This window comes from Anabrus simplex, chromosome 2, assembly GCF_040414725.1.
Source record: "Anabrus simplex isolate iqAnaSimp1 chromosome 2, ASM4041472v1, whole genome shotgun sequence".
In the NCBI taxonomy this organism is placed as follows: domain Eukaryota; kingdom Metazoa; phylum Arthropoda; class Insecta; order Orthoptera; family Tettigoniidae; genus Anabrus; species Anabrus simplex.
The window spans coordinates 84,769,377-84,792,386 of NC_090266.1; the positions used below are offsets into that span (position 1 = coordinate 84,769,377).

General features: G+C 38.2%; 1 protein-coding gene across 1 annotated transcript in view; it reads left to right on the forward strand.

Moving 5' to 3' along the window:
- Stt3B (catalytic subunit 3B of the oligosaccharyltransferase complex) overlaps positions 1–23,010 on the forward strand; it is a 518,075-nt gene that overhangs the window by 485,694 nt on the left and 9,371 nt on the right. The window contains exon 13 of the mRNA XM_067140186.2: positions 3,630–3,754. Coding sequence (XP_066996287.1) covers positions 3,630–3,754 — 125 coding nt within the window. The remainder of the gene's footprint in view (positions 1–3,629; positions 3,755–23,010) is intronic.

Sequence of the window (23,010 nt, forward strand, 5' to 3'; positions counted from 1 at the left end):
GAACAAGAAGAGGCTGTTGATGCTGATGAAATGGGAGACCCAATTTTGAGGTCAGAGTTTGTCAGAGCTGTGACAGACCTAAATAGGAACAAGGCACCTGGAATTGATGACATTCCTTCTGAATTACTGACTGCCTTAGAAGAAAGCAGCATGGCAAGGTTTTTCCATTTAGTGTGTAAGATGTATGAGACAGGAGAAGTCCCATCCTATTTTCAGCAGAAAGCCGTTGCTGACAGGTGTGAAAACTACCGCACCATTAGTTTAGTATCTCATGCCTGCAAAATTTTAACACGTATTATTTACAGAAGAATGAAGAAACAAGTTGAAGCTGAGTTGGGAGAAGATCAGTTTGGCTTCAGGAGAAATGTAGGAACACGAATCAAGGAGGACAAACCCACATACATGGCATTCGTAGATCTAGAAAACGCATTCGATAATGTTGATTGGACCAAGCTATTTGAGATTCTGAAGGTGATTGGGATCAGATACAGAGAACGAAGAATAATCTACTATCTATATAAAAATCGGTCTGCAGTGATAAGAATCGAGGGTTTTGAAAAAGAAGTAGCAATCCAGAAAGGAGTGAGGCAAGGCTGCAGTTTGTTCCCCCCCCCCCTCCTCTTCATTGTTCACATAGAACAAGGAGTAGAGGAAATCAAAGAGGAATTTGGAAAGGGAATCACAATCCAAGGAGAGGAAATCAAAACCTTGAGATTTGCCAATGATACTGTTATTTTATCTGAGAATGCAGAAGATCATGAGAAGTTGCTGAATGGTATGGACAAAGTCTTGGGTAAGGAGTACAAAATGAAAATAAATAAGTCCAAAACAAAAGTAATGGAGTGCAGTCTAACGAAGGAAGGTGATGCAGGAAATGTTAGATTAGGAAATGAAGTCTTAAAGGAAGTAGATGAATATTGTTACTTGGGTGGTAAAATAACTAACAATGGCAGTAGTAAGGAGGACATAAAATGCAGACTAGCACAAGCAAGGAAGAGCTTTCTTAAGAAAAGAAATTTGCTCGCTTCAAACATTGATATAGGAATTAGAAAGATGTTTTTGAAGACTTTTGTGTGGAGCGTGGCATTGTATGGAAGTGAAACATGGATGATAACTAGCTCAGAAAGAAAGAGAATAGAAGCTTTTGAAATGTGGTGCTACAGAAGAATGCTGAAGGCGAGATGGATAGATTGAATCACGAATGAAGAGATACTGAATCGAATTGGTGAGAGGAGATCGATTTGGCTAAATTTGACAAGAAAGAGATAGAATGATAGGACACATCCTAAGACACCCAGGACTTGTGCATTTGGTTTTTGAAGGAAGTGTAGGTGGTAAGAACAGTAAGAACAGTAGGGGTAGACCAAGGTTTGAATATGACAAGCAGAATAGAGCAGATGTAGGATGCAGTAGTTACGTAGAAATGAAAAGGTTAGCATCAAACCAGTCTATGGTTTGATGACTCAAACAACAACAACTTATTAAATAATTCCTACCACATGGTGTAATTTTTTTTTAATGTAATGTTATTTGCGTGAATGTGCATTACGGCAAAATAAAAGTTTATATTCTTAATTGATGCCACTGTATGCGGCGTAGGATTATTAATGCAATTTATTGTTGCTGATTTAATAGTTAGTTTCTTTTTTCCAAGACCATGTTGGAATAGTAATTGGCAAGCATTTATCTCACTTTAGTAGCAAGTTGTTATGAAGTCAAATAAAACTTCCTTAACGTCATTCTACGAACGAATCACCATGAACAACATCGTATACCTCTTACTCCATATGTGCTTCGCTGATAGATTTACATTAGAACCCAAACTTTTGACACACACTCTAATGATTAGAAAATGTGTACTATCACCTCTAGTACCCTACCGACTAACATTTAGAAGGTGTAAAAAAAAAAAATGTTGGAGTAGTGGAACTCAAACCCATGAATAACTGTGTGGCAGCATCAAACAATGTTGCTGTAACGATTATGGCTTCCTGGGAAGCTTGTTACAGAGTTCCTTGCATACAACTCATATAGACAGTAGCAACAACTTGCTAGTTTGGGAAATCATTAAAAATTCTGTGATAGCTGGACAGGAAGCTAGATATTTTATAAATATATACATATATTACATAATAACTTACTTTTCGCATGACTTCATGCAGGTATAGATTCATCTTAATATGTAGCCATCTTGATAGGAGATAGGAGAAATGTCCCAGATAAGAACGTTAACTGTCTCTCCAACTTCGGCATAGCTAAACTCGAGAATATTCTTCCAGATTGCACATAAATGAAAGTCGTAGTACACATTTTCAACCGAAATTCCAGATAAATATGCCGACTGCCACATAAATTTAAACCACACTTTTATCTGGCTGTTGTTGTACAGGCCCTCAGGAAAATATTTAACTTCCAATTTGCAAAACTGCAGCCTTCGTATCTGTATGTTTATCTGACATAGTACAAACCCTAAATGTCGCTATTTCATTCAAAATTCTAACTATTAGTATTTGTTTTGAAGAGAGGAAAGCTGTTTTATTGGATCGTTAGCTCGCTCTGCGAGTCTGTGGTAGTGTGTGCCAGCCTCTGGATCCAAAGATTCCAGGTTCGACTCCGGTAAAGGTAGTCTTATTTTTGAAGGGTTGAAAATGTCCATTTGACACTCCATATGGTATGTCATGTAAAAGATCTCTGGTGACACATTTGGTATTTACCCAACAAAATCCAGCTCCTTGGCTGAATTGTCAGCGTAGTGGCCTTCAGTTCAGAGGGCCCCAGGTTCGATTCCTGTCCAGGTCGGGGATTTTAAACTTCAGTGGTTCATTCCCTTTGCTTGGGGACTGGGTGTTTGTGCTGTACCAATCATCCCTCGCAACACACACATCACAAACGACTGTATTCTTCTCCACAGTAACACACAGTTTTTTTAATATCAGCAGATTCTGCCCACGCTCTTCAGAGGAAAGATCTGCACCAGGATTATAGTAGCCACACAGAAGTATTACCCAACAAAATTAATTAAAACTCAGTTATTGATCCACCCAACAGCGGTCCCTTTTCTCTGCCATCTGGCTTAGTATAATAGAATATCAAAATTGACATACAGGCAACATAGATGACATCACATTAAAATACTGCGATCATACAATTGTGTCTTTCTTCTCTGACTGTAAGCACTTTGTCTTACTAGGGAGGAACTCTTAAGTGTTACAATCTTTCTTCATTGCTTTCTTTGTAAATTCATGCTCTCCGTGAGTACTTTCCCGGAATTATACTGTATGTCTGTGTATAATATACAGTACCCCTATTTCATTCCTGTCTTTCCACTGTAGTTTGCTATTCGCCTCTTGTAAGTCTTCAGATCTTAAGCCTCGTATACTTACTTCCTTTCATTGATGTTCACTGAATGATTTAATGAGGTATGTTTTGTTGTGAACCAATTACAGTTCTGCTTGCTTTAGAATGAAATATTATTACCTTGAAGCACAGGTGATGTCCTGCATATTAATCATGGCTCAGTTTCTTTTATGAGAAAATGTCCCCTCTTTCCTCAATATTTAAAATTGTTACCATGGCACTGTTCAATATGTTCAATATGATTTCCTTATTGTGTAAATCATTTGTTATAGCTGGATTACAGAAGCCCTGCTGGATTCGACAGAACTCGTAATGCCATTATTGGAAATAAAAATTTTGAACTAACTTACCTGGAAGAAGCCTACACAACAGAACATTGGTTGGTTAGGATATACAAGTAAGTACATAGCTCAAATCCTTTTTAAAGAGTTGTCTTTTTAAAGAGGTTGTGGCTCTGTAATGTAGAGGTAGATTACTATCTAATGGCACAAAATTAGTTTTGTATGTGGACGAGTCCATATGCTGCAGCATGAAAGAGGGGAGACGATATTTCACTTTGTCAGTTGCTACAGAAATGTTCATGTTGGCTCCTCGTAATTTTAACTGTATTGTGGGTTAAGTTTCTTTTTATGCACCAACACAGACAGGTCTTATGGCGACGTTGGGGGTTAGAATGAGAATGAAGCGACCGTAGCCTTAATTAAGGTACATCCCCAGCATTTGCCTGGTGTGAAAATGGGAAACCATGGAAAATCTTCTTCAGGGCTGCCAACTGGGGCTCGAACCCACTGTCTCCCGAATGAAATAAATTTCCAGTTTCTTTGAAATCATTTAGGAAAAGGCTAGGAAAGCAACAGATAGGGAATCTGCCACCTGGGCGACTACCCTAAATGCAGATCAGTATTGATTGATTGATAGCTACGTGACCCAAACCACGTCGCCACTTGCTCAGTATGAGTTAAGATCTCTAGTGAGCAGCACAGCAGTAGATACCACCTCCACTACCTTCCTTCCCCTCCTTTCCCTCCAAGCTCATGGCTCCACACAGGTTTGTGCCATCAGGTAGTAATCTACCCCCACCCAGGTGCTTATTAAAATTTGTGATTTATTAAATCAAGCAGTACTGTTCAAATATTATGGGCAAGATTCATATGTGTGTGACACTATTTCACTTTTGTTTATTTGTCCTTGTGATCCATCAGTATGCCCAATAAGTGAAGTCAAGAGTTGCATGTGCAAACTAGTTTTAATTGCTGTTTGAAATAAGCAAACCATTAAATGTACTGATTACATCAGATATGCATGGAATTATCTCTTCTTTAAAAAACCTACTTTCTTGATTCAGCAAGCTCGGTATGCTCCTGAAGGAGTTCTTCTTTCACTTTAAATTTGTAATAAAAAAAATAGTGGAAGTAATAAAAGTTGTCAAGAAATTGGGAAATTTGAAAGAAAACTAAGTGTAAAAATCTTAAATTAAAAAACAGAAAAACGCTTGGTAATTAGCACTGACTTGTTTATGCTCCGTAAGTGCTGAAACAATAATGCAAGTAATTAGAAATGTTTGGACGCCAATTATTCATCTAAATATTATAAAGAGAAAAGGTTAGAATATTTGTAACTAGGGAATAATCTTAGGACCCACAATAAAAAAAAATCATTCAGTCAATACTGATCTGCCTGAAGTTGAATGGAAAGGAGCTGCAAGTGAAGCCCATGAACAGAAACTGGCAAATAAGTTAATTTGGGAGGGAGGATTTACACAAGTAGTACAAGAACCGACTCGTCTCAATAACTTACTAGATGTATTCTTGGTTAAACCATGGGAAATTGTTGATAAAACTGAGGTAATTGAAGGAATAGGAGACCATAAGGCTGTAATAATGGATGTAGGACTCGTACCAAAAAGGCTTAATAAGAGGGTTACACAAGACAAGAAATTGTACAGAAATACTAAAGTTGATGAATTTGGGACTTACCTTAAATCACAATTCAGTTGTTGGATAAGTGAAGGGAGTAACGTGGATACACTTTGGGCTAAATTTAAAGGAATTATTTGGGAAGGAGAGAAGAGATTTGTACCTGTTAAGAAGGGTAAAATGACCTCAGACCCTGTTTATTATACAAGGGAAATAAGAAAATTAAAAAGAAAATGTAGAATAGTAAACAGGAAAATCAAAGAGGGTAGGGAGAGTAGAGAAACTAGAAAACAGCTAATGAGGGAACTGAATAGAGTGAAAAAGGAAGCAAAAGAGAATTATATGAATGGCATACTTCAAGAGGGTAATGACCACAAAGGGAAATGGAAAAAGCTGTATTCATATATCAGGAATCAAAAAGGAAAAGGAGTCCAAATTCCTACAATGGTGGGAGAAGGGGGTGAACACTATTTAACAGATACTGAGAAAGCAAACCTATTTAGTAGGGAATTTAGAGATTCAGTAGATGATTGTCAAGAGTTGGAAACCGAAACAGAAGATAGAGAGGGAGAGAGACAGAGGGAAACAAGAAGCTTCTCATTCACAAACGAAGATATTTTCAGAGAAATCCAACTGCTTCAGCAAGGAAAAGCTGCAGGAAGTGATCAAATTACTGGGGAGGTATTAAAGACAATGGGGTGGTACATAGTGCCTTATTTAAAATTTCTCTTTGACTATGTCATAAATAATAGTGTAATACCAAAGGAATGGAAGGAATCTATAATAATACCAATTTATAAAGGAAAGGGTGATAAAAGGAAACCAGAGAACTACAGACCAATCAGCCTGACCAGTATAGTTTGTAAAATTCTGGAGAGTTTAATATCAAAGTACATCAGAGGGATATGTGATGATAAAAATTGGTTCATGAGGAGCCAGTATGGATTTAGAAAGAAATTTTCTTGTGAGGCACAACTGGTGGGATTTCAGCAGGACATATCAGATCAGTTGGATTCAGGAGGTCAGTTAGATTGCATAGCCATAGATCTTTCCAAAGCCTTTGATAGAGTGGAACATGGAATATTATTAAAGAAATTGGAGGGAATAGGATTGGACGTAAGGGTTACACGTTGGATAAAAGCATTTCTAAATTCAAGGGTTCAGAAAGTCAAAGTAGGAAATAATGTATCGCAGGAAGAGAAAGTTTGGAAGGGAATTGCACAGGGTAGTATAATCGGTCCGTTACTTTTCTTAATATACGCAAATGATTTAGGGAACAATATAACATCAAAAATAAGATTGTATGCAGATGACATAATTGTTTATAGAGAAATAAACAACATTGAGGATTGTTCAGAATTACAAAGGGACCTTGAAAGTATCCAACAATGGGTTGAAGAAAATAATATGAAGGTTAATGGAGGCAAATCAACTGTTACAACTTTTACAAACAGGAGCTTTAAAACTGAATTTGAATATACTTTGGATGAGGTAGTTATCCCAAAAGAAGGCAAGTGCAAATACTTAGGTGTGAGATTTGAAAGTAATTTGCACTGGAAGGGTCATATTGATGACATTGTTGGGAAAGCATACAGATCATTACATGTCATAATGAGGCTACTTAAAGGATGCAACAAAGAATTAAAAGAAAAAAGTTACTTGAGTATGGTTTGTCCATTATTGGAATATGCAAACAGTGTTTGGGATCCTCACCAAGAATACCTAATAAAAGAAATAGATAGTGTGCAGAGGAAAGCAGCAAGATTTGTAACAGGGGATTTCAGGAGAAAGAGTAGTGTATCAGAAATGTTAAAGGAACTTGGGTGGGAAACTTTAAGTAAGAGAAGGGAGAAAACTAGACTTACAGGATTATATAGAGCCTATACAGGAGAAGAAGTATGGGGAGATATCCGTGAGAGGCTTCAGTTGGAAAATAATTATATCGGCAGGACTGACCACAAATATAAAATTAGAAGGAATTTTAGCAGAAGCGATTGGGGTAAATTTTCATTCATTGGGAAGGGTGTGAAGGAGTGGAACAGTTTACCAGCGGTAGTGTTTGATCCTTTTCCAAAATCTGTACAGATATTCAAGAAGAGAATAAACAGCAACAGAGAAAATAAATGAAGTGTTAGAAGGCATTCGACCGGTGCAGGTTATTGTAAATAAAAAAAAATGTGTGTGAATAAATTAATTCCATCCCCTGGTCTAAGGAGTTTGGACAGCCAAAGTAGGAGACTGCCTGTAGGGGTGAAGTACAGTGGGGACTTCGAGGGCCCTGGGACCGCTACGGTAGCTGTGAAGGCCCTTCAGGAACTCTGAAAAGTGGTAGCAAAAGGGGCTCTGGTTAAGACGCAGCAGGTCTTTATGCTACTTAGGATCCAGAACGGGTAAAAAAAAAAAAAAATAGTAAATAAATAAATGCAATGTAAATATTAATGTTATACCAGTTTTATAGTATCATTTGAAGCAATTGCACATACTGTATATCAGTTGACTATATTTGTAAGTAGTACAGGAGATATTATAATTAGAATTTTGTAAACAATATAAATTTATTAAGGATGAGCTGTGTGTTAATAGAAAACATTGTTAGCGTAAATTGTATAATATTGTATTATAGGAAAAATTTTCTTCTCTTGTTAATTTAATATTTAGTGCTTGACAATAATGTATTTTAGTGTACCATTTGCCACCGAGGTAGACACCTCATTTGCAAATAAAGAGATTTTGATTTGATTTTGATTTGATTTGATCTACATTTAAGGCAGTCTCCCAGGTGGCAGATTCCCTGTTTGTTGTTTCCTAGCTTTTTTTTTTTTTTTCAAAGAAATTGGAAATTTACTGAACATCTTCCTTGGAAAGTTATTCCAAACCCTAACGCCCCTTCACTAGTATTTGCCCCAATTTGTCATCTTGAATTCCAACTTTTATCTTCATATGATGATTTTTCCTACTTTTAAAGACACCACTCAGACTTATTCGTCTACTAATGTCATCCCACACAATCTCTCCGCTGACAGCTCGAAACATGCCACTCATATTAAAAAGTTGCAAATAGTTAATTCTCCCAAGTCTTCCCAGCCCAAAAATTGCAACTTTTTTGTAACGCTACTCATTTGTCGGATATCACCTAGAACAAATCAAGCTGCTTTTCTTTGGGTTTTTTCCAGTTCATGAATCAAGTAATCCTGGAACCATACTCTAGTTGTGGTCTTACCAGAGACTTACATGCCCTCTCCTTTACATCCTTACTACAACCCCTAAACACCCTCATAACCATGTGCAGAGATCTGTACCCTTTATTTACAATCCCATTTATGTGATTACCCCAATGAAGATATTTCCTTATATTAACACCTAGATACTTACAATGATCCCTAAAAGGAACTTTTCACCCCATCAACGCAGTAATTAAAACAGAGAGGACTTTTCCTATTTCTGAAACTCACAACCTGACTTTCAACCCCGTTTATCATCATACCATTGCCTGCTGTCCATCTCAAAACATTATTGAGGTCATTTTGCAGTTGCTCACAATCTTGTAACTTATTTATTACACTATACAGAATAACATCAACAGAAAGCCTCATCTCTGATTCTACTTTTTTTACCCATTTAATTTATATATACTGTATATAAGAAAACATAAAGGTCCAATAACAATATTGCCTTGAGGAATTCCCCTCCTAATTATTACAGGGTCAGATAAAGCCTCGCCTATTCTAATTCTCTGAGATCTATTTTCTAGAAATATAGCAACCCATCAGTCACTCTTTTGTCTAGTCCACTTGCACTCATTTTTGCCAGTAGTCTCCCATGATCCACCCTATCAAATGCTTTAGATAGGTGAGTCGCGATACAGCACATTCGACCTAAATCCAAGATATCTGCTATATCTGCTGGAATCCCACAAGTTGAGCTTCAGTGGAATAACTTTTCCTAAACCCGAACTGCCTTCTATCGAACCAATTATTAATTTCGCAAACATATCTAATATAATCCGAAAGAATGCTTTCCCAAAGCTTACATGCAACGCATGTCAAACTTACTGGCCTGTAATTTTCAGCTTTATGTCTATCATCCTTTCCTTAATACACAGGGGCTACTATAGCGACTCTCCATTCATTTGGTATAGTTCCTTCATGCAAACAATAATCAATTAAGTACTTTGGATATGGTACAATATCCCAACCCATTGTCTTTAGTACATCCCCAGAAATGTTATCAATTCCAGCCTATTTTCTAGTTTTCAACTTTTGTATCTTATAAGTGTCGTTATCATATGTAAATTTTAATACAATGAAACCTCGGAATGCGAGTAACTTGGTCTACGAGTGTTTTTCAAGACGAGCAAACATTTTTAAAATTTTTTAACAAGATAAACGAGTGAGATTCCGCAATACAAGCATCACGTGTGCCTACGTTTTCCCCTCCCCTGTTCTTTTCTTGAATGGATGAACGTAGTCTTTGGTCTTGTAGTGAAGAAATATCTTTCAGAACATAATCTGCTGCTCGAAGTCTTGCTGGTTATGGACAATGTTCCTGCTCATCCTCCAGGCCTTGAGGACGACTTGCTGGACGAATTCAAGTTCGTTAAAGTTAAGTTCCTTCCTCCCAACACTACTCCAGCCTATGGATCAGCAAGTCATTTCGAACTTAAAGAAGCTATACACTAAAGCACTAATTCAGCGGTGCTTCGAAGTGACCGAAGAGACTAACGTTACCCTCCGTGAGTTTGGAAGAAATCATTTCCACATCGTGAACTGCCTGAAGATCATCGATGAAGCCTGGGATGGAGTCACCAAGAGAATTCTCACTTCCGCTCGGGGAAAGCTGTGGCTTGACTGTGTTCTTGGACGTGACTTTGAGGGGATTGTTGGTGACAATGAGCCACCGATTGTCGATGAAATTGTGTCCTTAGGGAAGACTATGGGGCTGGAGGTGAATGATGTGGACATTCAAGGGCTGGTGGAAGAACATAGCCAGGAACTGACCACCAATGAACAGATGAACCTGCATCGCAAACAACAGGAGGAAGTTACGGAGGTCTCGTCCGAGGAAGAGGAGGATGAAAAGTCAGTGGAATCTCTCACTTCAACTGAGATTCGGGAGAAGTGCAAAATGTGGGAAATGGTGCAAAATTTTGTAGAAAAACGCCACCCGAATAAGGCTGCAGCATTGCGAGCGATGAATCAGTTCAATGACAATGCAATGTCACATTTTTGTGAAATCCTCAAAACAGGCAAAAGTAAGTCATTGGACAGGTTCCTCATTAAAGTTGCACGAAAAGAAAATTCCAGTGAGCCAACAGATAACAGAGATTCCGTGAGTGAAATTCGCGCTACACAGTAACTCTTCTCATGTCGTCTCCCGTCGCATCACACCAACAATGATTCTATTGTAAGGTTAAAGTGCACTTTAATTTATTTTACGTTATATTTTGTTTTAGAAATGGCATGTGAATAAATATTTTTGTGTTGAAGACTAATCATCTGCGATTCAATTGTTTCTTATGGTAAAACTTGCTTTGATATACGAGCGCTTTTGATTACAAGCATGTTGCCGGAACAAATTATGCTCGCAATCCAAGGTTCCACTGTACTTCTTTAGCATTAATCACCTCCTCTATCTGGACATTATCCTTGTAACCAACACTCTTTACATTCTGCTGACTGAATACTTCTGCCTTTGGAAGATCCTCACATACACACTCCCCTTGTTCAATAATGATTCCTGGAATGTCCTCCTTGGAACCTCTTTCTGCCTTAAAGTACCTATACATACCTTTCCATTTTTCACTAAAATTTGTATGACTGCCAATTATGCTTGCCACTGAGCCATTTTCAGTTGTTATTTCATCATTTGAAAGCTTATTTCTTCCAGATTATTATAAACTATGTATAATTTTGCTATCTTCTCAGGAGAACTGGTAGGTTTTAAAAGATATAGAACAAGTAGGGGGGGGGAACATGTACTTTTCTACAAGGGGAAGTTCATTTCCTTCCTAACAGTTTTCAAGGAAAATAAAATACCTTTGTGTGATTTGGTGCATGCTTTATCCCATATAATCCAAAATAATAGACACTGTATCACAAAAAAAAAAAAAAAGAGAGAGTGCACATACAGGATTTGGAATTAAATTTCCTGCAAAAATGTTTATATGTATTTTCTTCCTAACTTCTTCCAAGAAAATGCTTTTCTATATTTTTTATGAATGTTTTAATCTGTGAAAATGGAAATAAGAGATACATTATTGTCAGTATCATAAGAAAAGGAAAAAAATTTGACAAAAAATGTCCACATGCATTTTCATCTTAATTACAACAGTTCGCCAAGTAATTATACACGCTGCACAGAGGGTTCACATATCGAGCATTGTACAGCTGGGTGAATTAGGGTGTTCACTCAGTAAGAGAATGTTAAGGCGTAAGGCAAGGGGCGGTGAAAGAAATGTCTAGCATACCAGAGGAACTGTACGTACTGAACCCATCATTCATAGTCATCCAAAGAACTCCTAAACTTACCAGCCACCATAGCCGCGAGGTATGTCATTGGAGACAGAGCATCCGTTTTGTATAATCACTCAACGAACCACCTATGTCTTCTTCATATCCACCAGGCGAGAGCTTTGAGGCAAGATTGCAATCTCTTTGGGCAGGTAATGAATCCGGATTTGCAAGATCCTAGGGGAGAAGTTCGTATGTATTAGAAAATATTCATGGTCATTAGACAAATTACGATGACAATTTAGGCCGAAATTAAAATGTCAATTGGCAAAGTGGAACATCTATTGAATTATAAGTAATTACTAAATTAACAATTGTCTTCAGGCCAAAGATAGATTTCATGGAACCGTGGGAAAGAATGAAATGGCGTATGGCTTTTAGTGCTGGGAGTGTCCGAGGACAAGTTCGGCTCGCCAGATGCAGGTCGTTTGATTTGACTCTCGTAGGCGACCTGCGCGTCGTGATGAGGATGAAATTATGATGAAGATGAAATTATGATGAAGATGACGTGTACACCCAGCTCCCCTGCCAGCGAAATTAACCAATTAAGGTTAAAATTCCTGACCCTGCTGGGAATCGAATGCAGGACCCCTGTGACCAAAGGCCAGCACGCTAACTATTTAGCCATGGAGCCGGACAAACCGTGGGAAGATTTCATATCAGAGAACGCCAAGTGCACATGTCTGCCAGGAGTGGGAGAACTTAACTATTCAACCCATTCTTTAGTATTTAAGACACCGAGCTCAATAGCTGCAGTCGCTTAAGAACGGCCAGTATTTGGGAAATAGTGGGTGAACCCCACTGTCGGCAGTCCTGAGAATGGTTTTCCGTGGTTTCCCATTTTCACACCAGGCAAATGCTGGGACTGTACCTTTATTAAAGCCACGACCGCTTCCTTCCCACTCCTAGCCCCATCCTATCCCATCGTCACCATAAGACCTATCTGTGTCGGTGCGACGTAAAGCCACTTGTACGTACAGTATTTAAGACGTGTTAGAGGTAAATTAAAATTACCGGACCAGAAAATTTGTGATACCCGAATGTTTCGGAATGTTATGGATATCGGTTATATAATATGAGACCCATGGGATAACAGAGTTGGTTAATGTGGTGTAACAACTGCATCAGTTCGTCGCTTCAAAATCACGAAGATATGCTCGAATGGATGAAGCAAGGAAGTCATTTTGAAATTGGCATGTCGCGAGTGAAGACCTGTGTTTTGTCTTGGTCCATTATTTATGTGCGGATTGTGTTGATTAACTCAAGATCGGTCATAGTATGAACAAATACCAATATAGACATATTGGGTCGATGCATAAGTTCGTGCAGTATTCTTTTGGGTTGGCAACAATGCGGTGTGAAGGGATAGCTTATAGTTATTCCGTTGTTTTAACTGAGTTTGGAGTTTGTGTTTTGTGAAACACAGGTTTTCTTGATTGTGAACGTATTTTTTTGCATATTTCAGACAAACGGATATGGAATGTCAAGTTGAGAAAAGGGAGCATTTCAAACACATTTTACTCTTTGAGTTTAACCGAGGATCCAGTGCAGCAGGAGCTGCGAAAACAATTCGTGAAATGTACAGGAATAAAGCAGTTGCTAAAAGAACAGCACAAACATGATTTTTCTGCTTCTGAGCAGGACGGTTTGGCTTGTCTAATGATCCACGTTCTGGAAGACCTTCAAATTTTTACCAAAATTGCTTGAATGAGTTGCTTCATGGGAATCCTTGTCAAACAACGCGGGAAATGGAGCAAGTTTTTTAATGTGATCAGTCAACTATTGTACGCAATTCGCATTCGATGGGTAAAGTACATAAATTGGTTACATGGGTACCACGTGTTCTAAGTGTCGGTAACAAAAATTGAGTAAACATCTGTTCGTCATTGCTTGCCCGGCACCGGTTGGCTTGTGATAGGCACGAAGCATTCCTTTCGAACAGTGTCGCCGGTGATGAGAAATGGTGCCTGTATGTCAACATGAAGAAGAGGAAAGAGTGGCTCAGCCCATCAAAAAAAAAGCAACTCTCCGTGCCAAGGATAGTGCCCATCCACTGAAAATCATGTTGTGTGTTTGGTGGACAAAAAAATGGCATTCTTCACCATGAACTTCTTCCGAAAAACGTAACGATTACCTTTGCTGTGTATAGTGACCAGCTAAGATGGCTTGCCATTGCTATTGACAAAAAAAAAGACAAAGACAAAAACCAGTATTATTGCTCCATGATAACGCTCGTACGCATACAGCGCATTTTGGCGAAATGTGTGATTGCTGAACTTGGCTGAGAACCTCTTCCTTATCCTCCGTATCACCCTGACCTTTCCCCCTCAGATTTCCATCTTTTCCACTCTCTTTCTAGCCTTATTCAGGGGCAAGTGTTTCCTGACGAAGCTTCTCTTGATCAATGGCTAACAGATTTCTTCCAGTCAAAACCAAAACTGTTTTGCAAACAAATTGTGGAGTGTGAAAAATGCATGTATTTGTGAGAACGTAAATTTGTCATGTGTTTGACCACGATAAAATTGTGCTAGTTAACGGTATAACTCGGTTCTTTGTGCCTGTTAAATGTGTCCGATGATGTGGATATTAAAATGTGAATAACAAGTGAATTATATGTTTTAAGTGTATACTGTGTTATTTTGACATCCTATAAATGTGAATGAGAGAACACGTGTGTAATATTAAGTATAAAATATCAGTGTGTAGAATATGTGGCGTCTCCAAAAACCGAAAAAGTAGTTAGTGGGACGTAAAGCAAGTAACATTATTATTAAATTAGAATATAAGTAATATAAGTAATTTAAAAAATTAATTAATTGAGCACTCTGCAGGTAGGAATGTCTTATGGCATTTCATCATTCCATTAAATACCAGGTGGGTGACATGATTTATGTGCATAAAGTGTATTCTGCATTGTTATGTTCTGTGTAAATAAGGGTCAAAATTTCAGGCCCAAGCTTGCTGTTTTTCTTTGCTTTTGTGTAAATATTAAGTGCTGTGTGGCACAAAGATGCTTTTCGTATGGTCAGTAGTGAGAAGTTTTTGTGCAGTATTTATGTTAAAAACCCAGTGTACATTGATACTGCTTTGGCAAAATTTTAATGATCATTACAAATTCAGTTCAGTTTTCAATGACAGTGTTTTGGGTAAATCTTATTGATAATTGTTACAAATTCAGTTCAGTCTGCAATGATCGTGCTTTAGGTAATTTTTTATGGTGTTTATTATTGAAGTTAAGTGTTCAGGATGTAAGTTCTGTTTAGGAGAGTTTTGATCATAGTTATCGAGTAGCACTTTTCTCCAGTGGTCATGATGATGGTAATAATCACTGAGCCCATAATATACAAATCTATCTTTCATATGAGTGAGATGTCTTAAATTTGTTTCTCACTACAGTGGTAGTAATGATTATTGTAATGAACAGTGTTTTGTCCAATTTCAATCAAGACCCTTTGTTTAAAATCCTTTTCATGTTAGTTGCTTTTGTTAGTGTAGCGATATTTTATTATGACACTAGTCATCAACGCTACGTTCTTAGTTTATTTTCTTTTGTTGGTACTGTTCGTAAGCGGTCGGATTAAATAAATTTAATTATTCAAGGAGTTTATAAGATTAATTTCAGCTATCTATGCTTTTTGGTTTATTCATTCAAAATTATTTATTATAAACATAACCTGAAAGTTATTTTGTGTGTTAACTCAAATGTAAATTCTTTTTTATTAATGAATATTGTGGTTCAGTGGAACAGTCTTTCTTACAATTAATTTAAATAACTGTTAAAGTAATTTCATTTGTTCGTTGTCTGGTTGTGACACAACATGGTGCGATCATTTATTTTATTAAGAGATCAGAAATGCTAATATTGAATTTGGAGTACCATGCCTTGCCAAGAGCAAGTTAACCTGTGACATAGATGCATTTATATATTAATCGATTCAAGTATAACCAGAGGTTATTTTGGTTCAATTAAGGGTCCGTTGAGTGGCTGATGATATCCTGTGTGGTATTTTATATCGGTGGATAACCTTAGTTAAGAAAAAATTGTAATCCAGTCACAGAAACTGAATGTTCACAGTTAAAGTGAATCAACCAATGGTGTTACTTACAATCTGATAATGATTTTCAGGTTTTTCCTTTTTCCAGTGCTTTCATAGATTTTTATTTCTAGCACTGGCAATTTACATTAAAATAAATTTATAGTAACAATAAACTATTATATGAATTCTTCATCTTAACCTACATTTATGTTAAATTTCTGTCATCTGTTTGTTAATGCCAGTCTTCTTTAACTATTCGATGCTTCACATCTAGTAAATTCAGTTACATTGTGAGATAAATAAATCCATCTTAGCCCACTTCTTAAGTAATTATTTCAAGTAATAATTAGATTTCCTTATGCCACCCACCGATCTATGTCAACAAGTGACTGAAGAACCTGGAACTCCCCTGAGACCAGAAGAGTCAAATTGACAAGAGCCAGAGGCAGACGTTGACAATCGGTAAGCAAGGGTGCAAGGCTGGTTTTACCAGCACCACATCCAGAATTTTCTTCCCTCTAGTTGGTTCCATCACTTTCTGAATCGGATGCCCTTCCCATATTAACTTATTCGCCATTTGTTTGTCATGCTTCCTGTCATTCGCATTACCTTCCGAATTGACATTTGGTAAATTGAGATCACCCGCTACAATCACGTTCCTTTCCTTATTGTTTCCCACATAGCTAATTATCTTATCAAATAATTCTGAATCAGCATCAGCGCTACCCTTCCCGGTCTGTACACTCCAAAGACTTCAAGTTGCCTATTATCTTTAGAAGTGAGCCTTACACAGAGAGTGCAATATGAGAGGGCTGTAAATAAAGCAGTAACAATGTAGCAGACACTCCCAGGAGATCGGGCATGCACAGATAGGATATGGGAGGGGTCAGGCGGCGCTTTTGTCGATGTGTAGTGTGCGTTTAATGGACGTGCAGTTGGTAGTGTTGTTGCTGTGTGGCTTTGAAGTGAAGAGTGTCTATTTCACTGCTGAAAAGCATGTTTTCAAAAGGTTCGATTAAAATCAAGGGTGCCTGTGGTAAAAATGCATCAGAATTTTATTGAGGATTACATGAAGCCTGTGGCGAGAATAACGGTTGCACGATTGGTCAAGGCGTTTCATGCGAGTCGGAATGAGACTGCGAATTTGCGCTGCACAGGTCGGACATCCCATCTTCAAGATCAGATTGACATTGTGAATGATCTAATTTCCATAGACCATCAGTGGACACTCTGGGAATTATTCATAGAGTTGGTCTCGGTCATCAAACGGTGGGGCACATACTGATGAAATGTCTTGTGGAAAATTGCATTCCCTTGGGTTCCACATCAACTCGCTGACGTACAAAAATTGCACCGGTATGCACTGGCTGGCATCCACCTGAACAGATACCGCAACAAAGGAGACACATTTCTTCAGCTTATTGTTGCCATTGATAAGCCGTGGGCATGAGCCTACAAACTTAAATTAAAGCATCAGTCGAACGAATGGCATCGCCCAGTTTCACCCTGTCCACAGAAATTTTGACAGGAACTCAATCGGGTGACGCTTATGCTGATTGTGGCATACAAGTACAAGGGTGTTATTTTTACGCATGCTTTGCCTGATGGACAAACTGTAAACAGTGATTACTTTTGCCAATTTCTGGGGTGGCATCTGCGTGCGGCTATGCGGTTCAAACGTCCACGCTTATTGTGAGACGATTGCCCTATCATGTTGCATGACAACTGAAAGGATTTCTTATTATCTCTGCTGCATCTCCACTTTATGCTGCTCAGCTATCATCTGCTTCTCATGCCAACCCTCTACGTAATGCTCTTCATTCATCTGAGCTTTGAGCCGGGTGACGTCACTACCAGTTGACTCTCTATGTCAATATTCCGGTATCTTCTTGACGTTCTCTCATGTGCTCTTGTGACTTAATCTCCCCTTGTTTTCCCCTCTCTAATGATGTATAAATTGGCCTGCTTTTACTCATTCTGGGGAGATGAACCACTGGTCTGTTTTGTGAGAGGAAGTGCATGATTTTTTGCTGGAGAGACTTTTACCTTTATGTGTGTACAGTTATGCTGTGATTCTGGAAGATCTTGAGAGGTATGGACATTGGCAGTACTTGGATATATATTATACGTACTCTTTATATATGGAAGTGAAACTTCATGGTCAACTTTGCTGACGGGAAGGACAATATTTGGCATGACTTCATTTGGACATTTTCGAAATGCCTAGTGATGTCCAAGGATATCATACGTGTGCTCTGTTTTTTTAAGTTTATTTAGTTCTTTAATTAGTTCCAGGCTGTTTTTAATTGATCTGTCTTCTTTAAGTGAGATTTTCTCCTTTAGAGTTTTGTTGAGTTGTTTGCTTAAATTTTAACTTGGCACATCTTTAAAATTTACTATTGGTCTAAAAGGACATCAGTTTTTATGTATTTTGGGGAGGGCTCTTAGTGTGGAGAGTTTGGGATTTTTGATAGTGAGGCTTTCTTTTTCTTATTTTGTGAGAATAAAGTCTATTTCCTTGATAGCTTGTTTTATGTTTTTTGAAATTTATTTGTAGGGTCGCGTTGTAGTTCTTGAATTCCGTTGTTGTTGATGAATTCTTATTGTTTTATCTATGTACTCTTCTTTCTTCATTATGACTGTTTTGTTCCAGTTTCCTGCTTTCGTGACTATTAGGTTGTTGTTTTCTCATTTTGTTTTTAATACTGAGTAATGAGTGGCACAATTCGGTTGTTTGGTGGAATTTTCTTGTGCGATTATTTTTAGGGCTTCGTTGATGGCTACATTATTTCTCTTTGCAGAGAGGGGATTTTGTCGCGAGCAATTCCTATGTCAGTGATGAGCTGTTTTTTGTTGTTTACGTTATGACTTTCCTCACAGTTGAATTAGAGTCCCTTCTTTAGCAGATTTATTTCATTCCTTGAAAAGGTAGTGTCTGATCTGCTAATTAATCTAGGGTGAAAATTAGAGAGTTTGTCATGGTTATTGTTTTCTAGATTTTTCTGTTTATTCATTAGGTTTTAATGTAATCGTGTAAAAGTTTGAGTAGGATTCCATTGAGTGTGGTGCCAGAAGTTCCTTAGGTTTAAATGGATGTGTAGAATTTGTTGATTTCCTGTTTCTTTATATAAGTAAATTTAATTTTGTTTCTGATCCATAATAATTGTGATTGGGATATTGATTTTTTAGTCAAAGTTGTTGTGAGTTTAGCTATTAGGGTTATGTACTTAGGAACGAGCTTTAATTCTAAACATTTCTTATTAAATGTAATTGATTTGTCAATGTTCATGATTTTGATTTTAAGTGATATGAGTTTTTGACTTCGTAATTTGCCTTCTTTACAAAATAAGATAGGACGCGTAAGCATATTGCTAGACGTAGACAGCCCTGGTGACCAGCTGAAGCAAGCCTTTTAGCTTGAGCCAGGCAGTTAACACATGTTCCTTTGAGAGAGCAGTCATGAATCTGGTTAATGTTCTAGGGTATGAATTATGTTGTTTCCGTGAAAAAGGTTTCTCTTCTTCCTGTGAAATACAGTAACTTATGTGATCAAACTACAGCAAAACCTTGATTAACCGTCGTGCAGATTATCCATCGCCTAAAAAAATAATCTTTGGTTTTTAAAAGCAATGTACAACCACTCCAAAACTAAATGAGTGTACTGTTGATATCAATAATAATAATAATAATAATAATAATAATAATGCTCCTACAAACGATAAGAACAAGTCTGATCCAGACGAAGTTGATAATTTCTGGGACCTACTGGATGAAAAATTAAACAAAATCCCCAAACACCATGTCAAGCTTCTTTTGGGTGACTTCAATGCCCAACTAGGTCGTGAACAGAAGTACAAGAAAGTTATAGGAAATTACCCCGCTCACAAAAGAACCAATCCCAACTGCAAAAGACTGGTATCCATTTGCGAAAATCACAACCTGCAGGTCATGTCGACCCACTTTCGCCATTTACCCAGAAAGCAAATGACTTGGCGTTCTCCTGTCCAAGCTCTCGGAGAGTTCCAAATTGATCATGTTGCAATCTCCAGGAGAAACAGCCCTGAGATTATGAATGTGAAGGTAAAGAAAGGCATCAATGTGGCCTCAGATCATTATATGTCTCTTATCAAATTCAAACCAATTCCCGCAAACACAAGGAAGACAACCAAACAGATCACACGCTTCGACAATGATAAACTTCAGCAAAGGGTCAAGGAGTTCCAGGAGAAGGCTAGACCAAATGACTGTGACTTTAACAACGCCAAAAGTCTCCTTGTTGAGGCCGCCAATGACGTTGCAGAAATCAAGAGAAGCAAAAAGCATGCCTGGTGGAATGGTACCTGCGAATCAGTCCTCCAAGAAAGACTCAATGCGTGGAAACAGTACTACTCTACGAAATCAGAAAATGATTGAGAAACCTACAAAACCCAACGTGCCCAAGCAGCTAGGATGTTCAGAACTGAGAAACGTAAATACGAAAAATCTCTCATTGAAAAGATAGAACAAAACTTTAGGAGGAATGAAAGCAGAGAGTACTACAGAGCCTTCAAACGCAAACTCACTGGCTATAAACCACCATCTCTATGCTTTGAGCGAAAGGACGGCACACTGGCGACGTCAAATGATGAAAATTGCAGTATTCTGACAGATTACTTCAAGAATTTACTTAATTGCTCTAAACCGCAAAGCGCTATTGAGACCAAGGAACCCTTACTCAGGTACCCAGATTCCAGACCACCCGACAGAGATGAAATCAAGCGCCACATTGCCCGTCTCAAAAAAAATTTTTTTTTTTTTTTTTTTGCTAGCGGTTTTACGTCGCACCGACACAGATAGGTCTTATGGCGACGATGGGACAGGAAAGGCCTAGGAGTTGGAAGGAAGCGGCCGTGGCCTTAATTAAGGTACAGCCCCAGCATTTGCCTGGTGTGAAAATGGGAAACCACGGAAAACCATTTTCAGGGCTGCCAATAGTGGGATTCGAACCTACTATCTCCCGGATGCAAGCTAACAGCCGCGCGCCTCTACGCGCACGGCCAACTCGCCCGGTCGTCTCAAAAATAACAAAGCGCCGAGGGAAGACTCAGTAGTAGCAGAACTATGGAAATATGCCCCAGAGGAATCACTTGATATCTTGCAAAAGCAAATAGAAGAAATTTGGAACAAGGAGACCCTACCCGAAGATTGGAAAATAGCTTTGATCCATCCATTACACAAAAAAGGCAGCATGAAGAACATCAACAACTACAGAGGAATATCTTTGCTACCCGTGACTTACAAAATTCTATCACTTGCCATTCTGGAGCGTTTGGAAGCACAAGTCGAACATCAAATAGGTGAATACCAAGGAGGGTTCAGAAAAGGTCGCTCAACAGCTGAACAGATCCAAAATCTCAAAACGATCATCAGATATTGTACACTAAGGTCCAAGCAGTATGTGTCTGTCTTTGTGGACTTTAAGAAAGCGTATGACTCCATTGACCGGGAAGTCCTGCTAAATATCTTAAATAAATTTGGAGTAGATTTGAAACTGCTGGCATTAATTGGAGCCACCCTGACCGATACAAAATCCAAGGTGAAGTTCCACGGATGTCTCTCGCATTCCTTTGACATCATAACAGGAGTCCGACAAGGTGATGGGCTATCCCCGATACTCTTCAACTGTGTTCTTGAAAAGATCATCAGAACCTGGCGGGTGAGATTACAGGAAACCAACTACAGTCCATTGAGAATAGGAACCAAATCCAAGGGGATCGCAACAGACTGCTTAGCATTTGCCGATGATATTGCTGTTCTCTCAAACGACGTAGAAACCGCTAGAGCTCAAGTTGAAATTTTAAAGGAAATTGCCGAACAAACTGGTTTGCAGATATCGTTTGAGAAAACAGAAGTAATGACTAACATCAAAGAGGCTCCACCAAAACTCCATACAAAACACGGGGACACACCCGAGTAGACAGATTCAAATACCTGGGTGAGATCATCATGAAAAATGGATTGGACAAAGAAGCACTGCAGGAGCAAGTACGCAAACTGGAAATAGCCTACCAAACATCCCGCACAATCTACAACAATAAATGCCTTTCCCAAAACACCAAGATACGTCACTATGAAACAGTTCTGAAGCCAGTAGTTCTATATGCAGCCGAAACCCTGTCTCTAAATGCCAACAAAGGACTCCTTGAAGAAATGGAGAAAAGAGAACGCAAAATTGTGAGAGGAATCTTGGGATCAAAGTACAGAAATGGAATCCATCAAAAGAGATCCAACAAGGAAGTCTACAGCGAAATAGAGAAAATTACCGACACAATCAGAAAAAGATGGGCACGATTTTACGGTCATCTGAAAAGAATGGACGGAAGAAAGTTAACTAAAGAAATATTTCACTTTTTGATTCAAACCCCTAAACCACAATTCCCTGGTTTAGAAATACCAAAGAAGACATGCAAATACTACATATCTCAGCTGAAGACGCCCTTAACAGAGATCTCTTCCGCAAGAAAATATTGACGAACGGGCTAAACCGAGACGAGCAACTGAAGAGAAGACACGGTGCCCCTTGGACAGAGGAGCGTAAGCAGGCCCACTCACAAAGAATGAGGGAAATTTGGGCTCTAAAGAAGGCAAAGTTCAGAGTCAAATGCAACAAGACTTAACGTAGTCCTTGATGGCCCCAGTGAATTATATATTATAATTATAATAATAATAATAATAATGTTGTTGGTTTTATGACCCACTAACTACCGTACTCTTTCTGGGGTTTTGGAGTCGCCCTGAAAAATCTTGGGGTATGTGTCATGTTAGACAAGCCAACTTTTTACAAAACTTTCTTTATATATAGTTCTCTTGCTTAACAAAAATTCCCAACTTTTGGTGCTACAGCATGCCACCCATTTGACAAAGTGTTCTTACGATGTAATCAATAATGCTAATAATACATTAATAAATACATATGGTATTCTTACAATGAAATAAATATTGCTCATAATATTTAAATAAATACATGACCTATAACTTGGCGTAAAAACAAAAATTTACTTCTTCACATGGAGTTAGAATTCTGTACGGTTACAACCACACTCCTATATTTTCTCGGCTCATGCTCGGTAATCATTATAAATCTGTTCTATAGTTCCTTCATTTCAATGATAACGGTTTCCTACCTCAAGATGACAAAATCAGCTCAAAAGG